Genomic DNA, 14863 nt, shown 5'->3' on the forward strand with positions numbered 1-14863 from the left:
ATGACAGAAATGAATGAAATTCGCGGGTGCTCGTGTAAAGGGGGTAAGTCAAATTGCAAGGTTTGTAAACTTCTCTCCTTTGGTACTGAACAAAACCCTTTTGTCACAAAATATGGAGCACTGTAACTGCATCATAGATAGAAGAATAACTTAACCCCTTTAACACAAGAGAAAAGTAATTGTGGATAGTTCAAATCTGTACTTATTCCAGTTTAGCCAAATCAACTTAACTCCCTTTACACGAGCACCAGCGAATTGTGAACAAGAAAATAAAATACTATACAGGAATTAAAATATTTCATTTTTGTGGAATGGATTACACTGTATACTTTTACTCACAGTTGATTTACTTAAACTATGCTGTCGACCCACGTCCGCTTGCAAAAGACTACGTTCAATGTCACTTATAATATTTGCCTTATCTTCCAAAGAAAATATTTCACGCTTCGACTTTCTTTTTTATACAGTACATTCACTGTTTGAACACTAGAAACAGACTGATCTGGTAGAAATGATAAACATTGTTATGGTGTGACTGCATACTCATTCTTGGAATTTTTGGGGTCACTTAATGGAAACCGGGAGGGGCTTAATGGAGTTTTAAAGCCATCGGAATCTTACCCTCATTTGTGCTCTGGACATAATGTCCGTCTCTTTTAATAAAAGAAGAAAGTAATTTAATTTTCTGTCATTTAGATGCTATCTGTCATAATGGAAATGTTTCTGAGAACAAAAGGCAACCATTTGACAGTGAGGATTAAAAATAACAGTAGAGTAGTGTGCCTGAGAACAGATGGCAACCCTTCAATGGTGGAGTGAGGCAAGGTTGTCACAGGTTGCCTGAATCTAGGTATCACTAACCCTACCTTTGTCCTTTGACTAAAGGAGTAAGAAACTTAGAATCTTGCTCTCAACATGTTCTTTCAGTGGTGCTTGTGAGAAAGGCCGGTGAACTCTAAAACTCCTCCCGGCCAGGTCCGATGGACCCATTAACCAACGACAGGTGTGGCCCTCCAGTCATACTGGGGGTTTACGTGAGTGGGTGATGTAACCACCATTACAAACAAAAAATTGGTGCCCACTTAAAAAACGGTTACACTTATGCTAATTAATGAAATTATTCCAGAAATCCCACGTAAATCTGCAGTAGCAAAATTCAGACTGCTTACAGAACACAATTATTTGGCCAAACACTTGAATAAAATAGGAATTTACACAAATCCAAATTGCCCTCTATGCAACAAAGAAGAAGAAATGACTGAAGATCATCTACAAACCTGTGAAGTTCTACCTGATGGATCCACCACAGAGAAATATTGGAGAGCAAGAATGCTAATGGCTTCGTTGTCAAGGCCTGGCATTAGATAACAACAACACATGTTCTTTCAATTTTATACAAGAAGGTTTGACTTCAAATAAGAATTTCTCAGTATACAACTCTTGTAACTTCAATTTTTAAGGTTCACTATAACCAAAGCGAAGGTTCACTATAAACGGAAATATTAATGTACCTTTTAATGTATGCGGGTTGGGACCAACGATTTAGGTTCACTACAGCCGAATGTTCACTATAACCGAGTTCACTATATCCAGAGTTAACTGTATTTTATATATGACACTTTTAAAGATTGCAACATCAGTATGATGCCCAAAACATTCTACACAAAATACCAGAATTGCATAATACGAAATGAATATATATATATATATATATATATATATATGAAGTAAATATATGATATGCAAATTAATGGCAAAAATTATTGTATACGATATGAAAATTACAGTTTTATGCGTAATAAATGAGCATAGAATAATGAAGTGTTTCACGATATACGTTAATAAAGAAATGACTCCTCTCTTCAGTAGTTTGAAAAAAGGCCAAAAATGACAACTATTTCATGAAGAACAACACAAATATGCACATCTCAATTTTCTCATTTATTGAAATCAGGTATTTAAATACTTGATGATCGTATGATTATTAATTTTGCCAGCTTCAACCCCCAGATTTAAATTCTTCCATTTCCTAGTCAGACAAGAAATTAAAAAACAATTTTTTACCTTTTACTAAAAAAGAATATTACTGTTGAAAATTCCAACAATATGACACACAATCTTGGTTAGTTGCTGGGAACATTTGAACAAGATGTACGAATCGAAGAAGAAAATTATCAATTTGAGATTCTACTGTAAGGTAAAGTGAGTTAGGGTAAGATTTTTATATCTGAGATATTAGTCAGTAGCTTATTAGGCAATGGTGCACAACTCGACAGCAATAAGGCTGCAACAATCACGTAGTAGATTCCACATAAAAAGGGCAACCTAAGCAAGTTCAGGCCTAGCACAATAGCACAGAAAATTACAGGACTGAATCAGTTACTCAGAGATTTAACATCATACTTACCTAACATAATGCTTGACGGGTGGTACTTCAGGGTGTTTTACTGAAACACCTGCTGATACATAACAGTCTTCTTTCATTCCCCAATACCGCAGGATAACAAAATCTCTGCTTGAAACAATTCCACCTCCTGCTTCTTTTGCCACCTGGTAACTAATGTCTGTATGGTCATCTATTACCTAAGAAAAACAGTAAACATTTTCATATTATTTATTTTATTCATTAAACTAAACACAAGAAAGGAAATAAAAAATTTCACAAAGATGACACACATTTTCTCATTCATGTTTTATGTAATCCACAATAATTGAGTTTCTTTATCATCTTCTGGCTGATATTACACGTTTAATCTTTTTTATTTTCTTCCTTTGGTACACAAGATGGGTCCATAGGCTAGCAATGCACCCTCTGCTCGGCTTGTTGTGCCTTACTATTCCTACATATATAGCAGATACTACTAAAATAAAACTAAGGAATGGTTTAAAGCAAAAGGTCTTTGGTAAAATGAAGATACGACAGTTTCTATGATTTTCAATCTAAAACTCTTACCTATTGATCAATCAGCTATCCTGAGGACCACATTTTGAAAATTTAATAACAAAATTATCTAAAACCAACTAACATATGGTATATTCTTCTTGGAAATATAAGAAAGACTATACCTACTCTTTATATGAAATCTAATTATTTGTCTTATTTTGAATCAATAATCAAGTATGGTATCTTACTTTGAGGCGGAAATAAAAACTAAAGAAATATTGCTATTACAGTAGCCTATAATAAAAGTCTATTCGAACAATATTGTAATAATAGAGTATTATGTAGGCCAATATTTATACAAATAGCATTTGAACTGTTTACAATTTATATATTTTTATTGTTTTACATATACAGTAGAACCCCGATTATCTGTCACTCTATTAACTGATTGTTGGATTATCCGTCTGTCATTCTCTCCTTTTTTGTTGCAGAAAAAATATTGAGTACTGCACAATACATTAGTACGTATTTTTTTATAGAGAGTGATATTACAAGCCTTTGTCCTTACACATTATGATCTACTGTTCGAGTGATCTGTTTAATTTCTCTGCAAAAATCTTCCAGAAGTGCCAAAAGAATACAATATTATGTTGTGCTAAGTATCGAAGAGAGGTGCATATAATTGAGTGGTTTTGGAAAAGAGGAACTGTTGTTCATCTCACATCAGAATACGAGATTGGAGTTACAACTGTGTGAGATTTAATATTAAAAAAAAAAAAAAGGATAAAGTGTATAAATTACTTCAATCTATAACATGAGACCTATAATTTTCCTATCTTTCCACATAAATCCAACATAGGAAGTTTCCTTGAGCCTTAGAAACCCGTCATTGACATTCATTCATTCATAGTGTTCTGTCACTGCAAACCCAGCATTCTCCAGTCTTTCCTATTTTCTGCCTTCCTCTTAGTCTTCGCATATGATCCATATATCTTAATGCCGTCTATTATTTGACATCTTCTTCTGCCCCGAAATCTTCATCATTCCTTCCAGTGAATCCTTTAGTAGGCAGTTTCTTCTCAGTCAGTGACCCAGCCAATTTCTTTTTCTCTTATCAGTTTCAGCATCATTCTTTCTTCACCCAGTCTTTCCAATAGAGCTATTATACTTAAAACTTCTGATCCACTACCTAATGTGTTAAAACGCATGACCACGGAGAAAATTACGAAACTGCATTATGTAACACTTAATTTATTAAAGTTTTCTATGGTACGGATTATCCGATTTTTTCGATTAACCGTTCAGCTCACCCCCTTCATTACCACAGATAATAGAGGTTCTACTGTATGTGCTTTGAATACTTTTATGTGTAGTACTTTTGACAATCGGATTTTAAATGTCTCATGAAGGGGGCAGGGAAAGGGGTGGGGTCATGGAGGTGGTGGTGGAATTTCCACATAAACTGGTCTTTAATCACTGCATTCATTTTCTTGCAGAGAATATTCTTCAAAAAATTCATTTTCCTACGTTTTATTAAACGAAATGCTTTATACTAAAAATGACGCAACTCCTATTATACTATACATACCTCTACAATTCTTGCTTCTAAAATTGTAGGATTCCATTTTGGAAGATTCTCTATCTTATGGAATACTTCACCCAACAGAATATGTGGGGGTAAATCTACGATCCCCTGAAATAAAAGAAAATCACATACAAAGCTTAGTATTTCAGAAATAAATTACAGTACTTCTGTATATAAACCTACACTGCTTATTTTTTCTTAGCTTAAATCCATAAAATATTCCCAATACTGTTGCATAAAACAGAGTAATCAGAAAAATAAATCTTTCATACAATGAAATTGCTCTTTGTCTCTCTCCATAGAGTATTCAACTTCAGTTATTCCTATTCTCAATACTGCTTAATAAAGTACGGTAATCAGAAAAAAAATTACTTTCATAACGAAATTATTCTGCCTTTTTTTTCCCATTTCTCTCTCTCACTACACTCTCTTCCCCACTCTTTTTTCCCATTTCTTTTTCTCACTACACCCTCTTTCCCTCTCTATCTCAAATTCATTATTTAATATTTAAATTAATCATTTTAGAATTATTATTACGATTTTGTGAACAAACAGTAACGTTAGGGACTACTTTACAGAAGATAACAACATTTACGGTAGCAGTAATGCATGCATTAAGAAGAAAAGGTATACTTACCACGAGTTTTAAAACTTTCCCCATACGAGGCATCTGTTTGCTGTAAATTGAATCTCCACTTTCTGTCTTTTTTTCTAGCTTCCAGTCTTGAGAGTTGAGAATCTTCCATGATACTTCCAGCACCTCCTGCCCTTCTCGTTTGTATTTTACTTCCTGAAATTTTTATTCCTGCAATTAAGTACATATCAGAAAATAACAAATTTCTGCTTTAATTATACAGTGATAAACCTATATCGAAGTTGAACCATTACTGGAAGAAAACCACAATGGCAGCTATAAAAACATAGGGAATTTGACATAGTATGACTTAAAAGAATATGCTCATAAGAATAGTATAACAGTTCCTCTAACTTTCTGAAAGTAGAGACCACTTTAAAGAATTTAAAAAAATATGCGAGTCACTATAAACTCCTGCACTATTAGTCTGTCAGTCAAGTAGGTTAACAGACAGTTTCTAATGACAGATTCTCTAATTTCATAACAATCTCCTTGCCCCTCCCCCATCTCCTAGTTTAGACTTGATATTTTGACTCTTTTTTTTTTTTTTTCTGGTTCTTCATTCATTGTACAGTGATTGTCATTATGTGATACACAGCTGTTTAAGTTTAGTATTTTGATGCAATGTAAGCAACGAAGACAACCTCCCTCTATTGACCTTGCATTATATCTCTCTCTATGCAACATCACAGTTTATGGAGAGGGGAAGAGAGGTAGGAAAAGATTGTATTAATCTGACTAAATGCTCAGCTTGCACTCAGGAAACGGACTTGCAGTTTGCTTAAAAAAAAAAAAAAAAAAAAAAACTAACATTTATGTTGAGTTACGCCTATTTGGTCCAAAGCAAGCACTCATCTGTCACATCATGATTCACTTTTCGAGATAGGGTAAATGAGATATTCTGTATTTTATAATTGTCACAACTGTTTATTAGAATTACCTGTGATGTTCTTGTTCTGCCTGAAAACCTTCTGGATTCCCCTTCATCATCAGAACCTACAGAAACAAACATAAGAAACAAGTCATAACATATTGCTAAACAATACAGAAGAAAGTCTTAAATATTGAAGGTTATGTTTCAATAGTAAAAATAACACGAAGTTCTGTGATCATATGAATAAGTGCAGGTACTGTTCTGTAATAGAGTAGTGTAGGCCAGTTGTTCCCAGAGTTTTTGAAGGCACGACCCACATTTGGGCGAGTTTTTTTTTTGCGATCCCCCCTTATCATACCAGTACTTAACCTCGTTCGAAAAATATACTAGCAAATTGCTGCAAAATCGAAAACAACGATAATTTTGCTCAAAACCATTGGATACCACCCAACTCTTAATGTGTCAGTACTTGCAAGACAAGAACTTAAACATTTGGAACAGTACTTAGTTTGTAGAGCCAATATGTTAACATAACAACAACCAGAGATGAAATCAAGGGACTTATAAGGAAGCTTTATTTCTGTTCAACATCACTTGACAAAAAGAAATTCGTTTCATTCAAGGGTATTAAAAAACTGATGGAAAATTCAGCTATGTACCGTATGATATGATAAATACTGAGTTTCCTTTTGTGGACATACAATTAAGTTTGCACAATTTTAAACAACAGCTTTTTGAGTATATTCAGGGAGAAACTCGAAAGAAATACGAGCAGTTCTATTTATCAAAAGCCTATGTCTATATAATTTCAATTTCGAACAATTAGATTTTATACGTCAATCAAATCTTTATATGAATAATTGTAATTCTGTTAATACGAATTGATCCTTATACCGCAGAAAACACCATGGACAACAGATCATAAATCAAGTTCCAGATGTCATCTATTCAGGAATTACCACACCAGCCATATTTGTAAGGCATGCTCCTAACTCAGCACGTTTGTAAATGATCCTCCTTATGACTTTAGCGTGAAAAATAACAACATGGCAACAGCACACAAAAAATTCAATGGATATAAAAAAGAAAAATTCCATTAGTAATTGCCAGGTGCAGAGAGAACTATCGTTATCCTTTCATCCATACGTCTAAGCCAATAATAATATCAATAATAACAACAATTATCTAAAAATAGTATTATTTTTAATTATAAATTTATCTAAGAAATATTATAATACAATCTGTTATTATTATAAATTTATGTTTCATGCTTTATTTCACCTAAAATACTACAATAAGAACATAAAAGCAACACTTACATCCCATAGTTCCTGCCAGTCAGAAACAAAACGAATCAACATGTTAAAAACCTCAGTTTCATTGAAATTAAAATTAAATAATTCTCATTAAGATTAATTATATCAGTCCTCTGAAAATATTCAGAACTGTTTAAAAGTTAAAAAGCAACAAGTCATTAAATTTGTATGACCCTTCAGATAAAAATTACATGAATTATGGTATTAAATATGATTTAATTTCCTCCAGAAAAATGGCTTTTTTTTAATGAAGTAGAGTAATGTAATAATATGACAATTATTATTGGCTGTCAAAGAAACATGAATAATGTTTTAGCAAACAAGTTTACTAATTCTACAGAAGTCAAAACCTTTATTGCACTAATTTTCAAAGAAAATTTCAAAGTGTATCCAGGGCCAGGTAAGACATGGTCCAGGGCACTGACTTAAGAACTAAATGCAGTATGTATATTTTACATATAACTTTTTGCAATTAACATTTCTGAATTACAGTACTGGATCATATATTACGCACAATCCAACAGAGTTGACCAACAATAAACATTAAATTTCTGGTTACATTACAGCTTATAGGGTTGCTTTTGTTTGTGAAAAATGACAACAGACTAAAATTAACTAAATGCACTCTCACCCCTGAAAATTTAACTTGACTCTATTTTAGAGAGAAATGCATCGACAAGTAATTGTTATGCAACACATGTTTTAAATAAAGTACACAGTAGAACAACAAAGTAAATCCACTGGAATAGTATTTAAAATAAAATGAAGATTTGAAGTAAATAAGGGTGAAAATTTTGTTTTTACTGGAATAACAATTTATGTACCCATTCCTACAACATAAACAAGACTAGACTCTTTCCTTTATTGTTTCATTAGGCTTCACAGATAGTGGGACGTGTATGTACCAATTGCTTCAACATAAGTTATCTCGAAAGTTTTTTTTTTTAATACTAATGGCAGGTACTTAACTTTTCGTCATTCACCCATATGAAGCCAGTTGTGTAGGCCAATTTACCAACAGAGTGATTGCCCAGGGTGTGCAATAGGAGGCTAGTCTACGCTAGACCCATGATAAGAGATGAGAGATGAGATGATGGGGATTTTTTGGGGTGTCACAGGGGAACCGGAGAAAGCTCTTATGTTACACCTGGACCATGGGCTTGCCCAAGTCATAAATCGGGGATACACTGGAGATCAAACCCAGGTCCACAGGATTATAAGTCCAGCACTCTAGCCACTAGACCACCATGATGGCTTCTCGGAAGTTATATCCTTATTTACTTCATGTATTCAAATATTGTAATGAAATAATTTAATACTGTTTCCAGCAAAATAATTTTAACAAATACGAGGAAAGTTCAATAAGTTTTGTCTCGGGGTTGTAACTCGTTTAATTGATGAATGTCGAAGATATTACACTCAAAAAAAAAGAAAAGTTAGAAATGCCCTCTTTCCGAGGAGTGTATCATTTTTCTATATAGTTCCCACTGGCATTGATGCACTTACGTCATCAGTGCACTAGTTTCTGCATGGAGAAGAATGTGGCCACCTGTTGATGACACCAACAACACACTACATTGGTGACCTCTTCGTTGGACGTGAAGTGTGTGCCCTTGAGATGTTCCTTGAGCTTCGGAAAGAATCAGAAATCATATGACGCCAGGTCCAGGCTATAAGGTGGATAAGGCAAAACAAGTACCACACCATCAGAGTCTCAAAAGATGATGACCGTCACTTTGTCAGCTGAGGGATGTGTCTTGAACTTCTTGGGACAAGGGGAGGTCGGATGCCTGTATTCAATGGACATGTATTTAGTCTCTGGTAAAGTCACTAATCCAATGTATTGTTGGTGTCGTCAACAGGCGGCCTCATTCCTCTCTGATGACATGCAGAAACTAGTGGACCGATGGATTTGAGGGAGATGGGATTTGATGGTAGAGACTGGATTAATCTTGTTCAGGATAGGAACCGATGGTGGGCTTATGTGGGGGCGGAAATGAACCTCTAGGTTCTCTAAAAGCCATTTGTAAGTAACTATGTATCTACGATCCATGGCTCACGTCTACATTTTTTTTCGAAAGGAAAGCCATGTTAAACATTTCTTTATTATTTCTTAAGCCAGCTTGATAACCTTGAACAACTGGCCAAAATGGCACTTATTAAAACCTTGAAACTCTCGAAGTGAAATACGCACAGATCCAGAAACAAAAAGGCTTTAAAAAGTCCCACTATATTTAGAAAAAAAAAAAAAAAGAGATGTTTGTTATAACATACTTTGAGGTGAGTCCATCGGGGAATAGAAGTTTCCGATAGACTCCGTGTAGTCATCGACCCGTTGTAGACCTTGCAGGTAATTCCTCAATAATGGAGCCCTCTCTGATTCAGGATATGAAGACAAGGCTGTGAACATTCAAGACAACACAAACTCTCAACAAAGAAAAACCACTGAGCATTACATTTACATGAAATAACTAAATTATACATCTTGATTACACAACTTTTAACACTATATCACTTAGGAATACAATATATGGTGATTACGGTCACATGTTAATTTGAACTAAGTTATAAATACCGGTACGCAGTTGACTAGTTTTGGCTTGGAACCCACCTTTAGAGCAGTATTTATAAACTTAGTTAAAATTAACATGTGACACCATATATTGCATTCCTAAATAACTCAAGTTTATAACCTCCTTTTGGTAAGTATTAAGTTATATTTGGTTCTCTTAACTTTTATTCATTTCAGTTGGACATGAGAAAATGGAGATATGTTTCATATTACAATATATTATGTTATATTTGACTACTTCGACAAACTCAAAAGGTAATGATTAGGTATTCAACCACCTAAGAAAACAATTTATCGAAATCATTTTAGATGAACTTTAATTCTATTATCTTTTTTTTTTTTTTTTTAAATTTATAGACATAATACCTGTACACACTACATCGGCTATTCACAGATTTCAAAACAGCATATGACTCGCTTAAGAGATTTGGTATTGCCAAGAAACTAGTTCAATTAATTAAAATGTGTCTCGGTGAAACATACAGCAGAGTCCATATAGGCCAGTTTCTGTTTGACGCTTTTCCAGTTCACTGTGGGCTAAAACAAGGAGATGCACTATCATCTTTATTTTTTAACTCTGCTCTAGAATATGCCATTAGGAAAGTCCAGAATAACAGAGAGTTTAGAATTGAATGGGTTACATCAGTTGCTTGTTTATGCATAAGACGTGAATATGGTAAGAGAAAATTCACAAATTATTAGGGAAAACACGGAAATTTTACTTGAAGCAAGTAAAGAGATAGGATTGGAAGTAAATTCCGAAAAGACAAAGTATATGATTACGTATCGTGACCAGAACATAGTACGAAATGGAAATATAAAAATTGGAAATTTATCCTTTGGAAAGGTGGAAAAATTCAAATATCTTGGAGCAACAGTAACAAATATAAATGACACTTGTGAGAAAATTAAAAATTAAACACAAAATAAATTTAGTAAGGTAAATGCCTGCTATTATTCGGTTGAGAAGCTTTTGTCATCTAGTCTGATTTCAAAAACAGTTATATTACTAGTTGTTCTGTATGTTTGTAGAACTTGGACTCTCACTTTTAGAGAGGAACAGACTTTAAGTGTGTTCGAGAAGAAGATGCTTAGGAAAATATTTGGGGCTGAGAGGGATGAAGTTACAGGAGAATGGAGAAAGTTACACAATGCAGAACTGCACACACTGTATGCTTCACCTAACATAATTAGGAACATTAAATCCAGACGTTTGAGATGGGCAGGGCATGTAGCATGTATGGGTGAAACCAGAAATGTATATAGAGTGTTAGTTGGGAGGCCAGAGGGGAAAAAAACCTTTGGGGAAGCCGAGACGTAGATGGGAGGATAATATTAAAATGGATTTAAGGGAGGTGAGATATGATGATAGGGACTGGATTAATCTTGCACAGGATAGAGACTGATGGCAGGCTTATGTGAGGGTGGCAATGAACCTCCAGTTTCTCTAAAAGCCATTTGTAAGTAAGTAAGATAGTAAGACATAATTTATTAAACGTTAGCTATCAGATTTAGTATTAACTTGCATTTTAAAAAATCATGCAACTTCATAATACGACTCAACTCATCTCATTCTTACACAACTTTCAATATTCATAAAAAAAATGGTGAAATAACATGAAAAAAAAAAGCTTTAAGCTTTTTCAGTTAATGTAAAGTAACCCCACAAACAATTCACAAAAAAATGAATAAAACAAAAAAAAAACGCACGCATACACACACACACACACACACACACACACACAGTTGAAGTGAAATAACCTTGCAGATTGAAAGGGATGATAGAGTACACATAAATGAATAGGAAACCTATATTACGTTTTGTGATTAAATGCACAGTTGATTAGAAAATAAAGTTTGAAGTTTCAGCAGTCCGGCAACATCATCACTAATACACTCTACTCGTGATACAGATGTAAGAGGTCAACGAAATCAGTGAGTCTCTGTACATAAGCTGCTGTCTGCCCAGAGATTGTCACTCGCTCGCTTCATGCAATAGCTTGAATTTAGAGATTTTTTAAATTAAATTTACACAAAAACCATGCATGCTATTGAAATATGCCAGAGGGATAAATTATTCTTTCTTAGATTTCCTATCGATATGGACAAAAATTACGTTCCTACTCGCAGTAGTTACAGAATGAGAGATTGTTAAACATTTGGGAAATAATTTTTTTTTTCTGAAAAAACTATGTACTTTCCACCAATATGATACAGTTTTTTGTCACATACAACATGAGCTATTCATCTGGAAATCCGCAAGACTACTTCTCCACAATGTACATGTAACTTGCATGGATTTACAAGTCAGCAAACATTTTATTGCCATAATGATTTAAAATTAATTAATTCCGGAGTTGCTATATTTCATAAAAATATACACAGAGACAAAAAAACCTCTTACATAAAAATGTTACAATGATAAAATGAACTTCTAAAGTCATTTCCATATCATTTTAAATTTTGCAAATATCAAATTTATTGTAAATAAAAGGAGTAATATTATATAGTTTATACTAGAAAGGATGATGACGAGTGATGAATAGGTCTACAAAAACCCAGGCAAAACATCTCAAAACCATCTTAAAATTTAAGATATTTATTTAAACATAAATAACTTAAATAATCTCAAATGAGCATAAATTAGGAATTAGATACCAAAAATCTCTTTATTTTTAAACCAGTGACAAATGTTCTATTTCTCACCTTGTAAATATTCCAAGGCTTGTAATTCTTGTGGCAAGACTCTGAAATCGAGGAACCATGCTTCTCCCCAAGACAGCACAAATGTGATGAGCACCAGAAGAACTTGGAACACCGGTTGATTTGCCGATGTCCACTAAATTAGTAAAAAATATACATCAGAGCCTTTTTCTAAAAATACATCATAATATTACAAGTGAACAATTTCGTTTAGCAATAAAATTTCATCTTCACTTCGAACTCTGTAAGTGAATGTTTCTTGAAATTTTAATTTTACAATATTGTTTATTTCAATACAAAAACCATATAAAATTAATTGTTTACAAAGAGAATTTTTAACAATCTAAAATATAGTGTAATATAAATCCAAAAATATACTTTGTAACTTAATTAAGTATTTTATTAATAAATTATTACATTTCAGTGCTATATTCAGTTGTACATTACTAAACACTTACATAGATTACGAATTTCTGGTAACCTACAATGCCCACAAAATGGCTATTTCTTCTTCAAGAAGTTTGTTATGATTCCAAATTTGTTATTTTTAAACATTTCCAAAATGACGATCAGTTCAAGAATAACATTTTGAATTTGGAATTCTGTTAAATATAAAATGTTTTAGTTTAACACAGAGTTATGTGATTAAAAATTTAATTCTTCAAATGCATAATTTTATTTGAACTGTTCTGGCAGGTGAGAGAGAATTCTATAATTTTAATTAAAGAAATAAAGAAAAATTGAAGGGCTCCCTGCAAAAAGAGGATGGTTCCAGTTTTTGGTAAAAATTAATGTTTTGCTTGTTAAAAAATATGCACGACCTTCTATTGCAAGAACGGTGTAATTTCAAGCATTTTTTACAGTAAGTTACAGTGGAATTGAAGCTGAGCTCCAAATCATTTCGTTGCAAAGGAATTTTACAATGTTATATTTGTTCGGATCAGACTTATGCATATTTAAAGGACAAAACTAAAATTCTTTCAATAATGTATTATCATAATACACCACTCTCTCAAAATGACCGAGCATATTGGGGATTAAATCAATGGCTATCCCAAAACACGCTATGGAATGTTTTATATAAAACAATTTTTATCTCGAAAAGAAAGAAAAAGAGCAAAATTATATTAAACGTTTTTGTTTGAAATATTTCAAAGAATAACTCCCTGAAATTAATGAAATTACTTATGGTTCAACTTGTATGTATATGTATATACTATATGTATGTGTGTGTCTATATATATAATCTGTTATGTCTTGTGTTGCAGTTTATGATATTGACACAGTAATTGTATGGTCATGAAAACGTGGCTAATTAGAACCAATTTTATTGCAAAAATGGAGCAGCTCCATTATTTGTTTATATTTTATCCCCCTTAAATCGCTGATTATATGATTATAATACATGACTGAGTGATAAAATGGAACTTCTAGGTACCTAGGACATACTCTAAAAAAGGAAAAAAGCTCAGTAAAAAATATGAATCTTTTAGAATGTTTGTTGTAGTTTTCCACAACTTTGTAGAAGTGGAGCTATCTCGTTTTTGCAGGGAATAAATTAGTTCTCCTCGTAATATAAAACAATTTCAAAATATAAATTCATTCGATAATAACAATGTACCATAGAATTTATATCTTCAGCCACAATATGACTTAAAAAATTCTCCCAATAGAAAAAACAATACAAATGCACAATCATAAAGAAATCAAAGAGTATATCATAAATCTCGAAAAATTCTATTTTTTTTCGAATTATTAAAAAAAAATACTAATTCATGAAATAATTAATTGATATTTTTATTTCAGAATACTTGCTAAAAATAATTTCGAAATATAACAATAGAAGTCAATTTTAAAATATATAAACACTTACACTGTACACAAAAACTTTGCAGATAAGAAAAGCACATGTTCCTGCAGTGGTCAGCTGAAATGAATTAAATGAAACATGTTGATTTCTAGAGTTATTATCACTGCATAATAAATGTATGTCACCACGACAAGTGGGCAATTAATTACCCTATGCTGCAAGTCATTCTGAGAGTGAAACAAAATCAATACACAGCACATGCTATATACATCAAAGTTACCTACAGGGGTGCAAAAAATATTACATTTTTGATGAGACAGCCAAATTAACCCTACAGGTGGTTGCAGCCAGGGGCATACTGAGGGAAGAAGGGTTAGAAAGAGTATGTTGCCCCTGAACAAAAATTCGAAATTAAAGAGAAATAGGAGGATGAGAAGAAAGAGGAAGAGAAAGAGAAGGACGAGAAGGGAGGGGGAGAAAGTGGA

At 33.0% G+C, this 14863-nt stretch overlaps 1 protein-coding gene across 3 annotated transcripts in view; it reads right to left on the reverse strand.

Annotated features, from left to right (window-relative positions):
- The window catches only part of Start1 (Steroidogenic acute regulatory protein-like), a 75210-nt gene that overhangs the window by 27508 nt on the left and 32839 nt on the right, over positions 1-14863 (reverse strand). For 2 of the 3 annotated variants that reach the window (XM_069828816.1, XM_069828807.1), the window contains exons 6-12: positions 14442-14495; positions 12572-12704; positions 9568-9693; positions 6044-6099; positions 5107-5259; positions 4473-4577; positions 2408-2583 (exon numbers count right to left, since the gene is read on the reverse strand). In XM_069828816.1, coding sequence (XP_069684917.1) covers positions 2408-2583; positions 4473-4577; positions 5107-5259; positions 6044-6099; positions 9568-9693; positions 12572-12704; positions 14442-14495 — 803 coding nt within the window. The remainder of the gene's footprint in view (positions 1-2407; positions 2584-4472; positions 4578-5106; positions 5260-6043; positions 6100-9567; positions 9694-12571; positions 12705-14441; positions 14496-14863) is intronic. The other variant, XM_069828825.1, reaches the window with a different exon arrangement.

The sequence above is a fragment of the Periplaneta americana genome, chromosome 1 (assembly GCF_040183065.1).
Source record: "Periplaneta americana isolate PAMFEO1 chromosome 1, P.americana_PAMFEO1_priV1, whole genome shotgun sequence".
In the NCBI taxonomy this organism is placed as follows: domain Eukaryota; kingdom Metazoa; phylum Arthropoda; class Insecta; order Blattodea; family Blattidae; genus Periplaneta; species Periplaneta americana.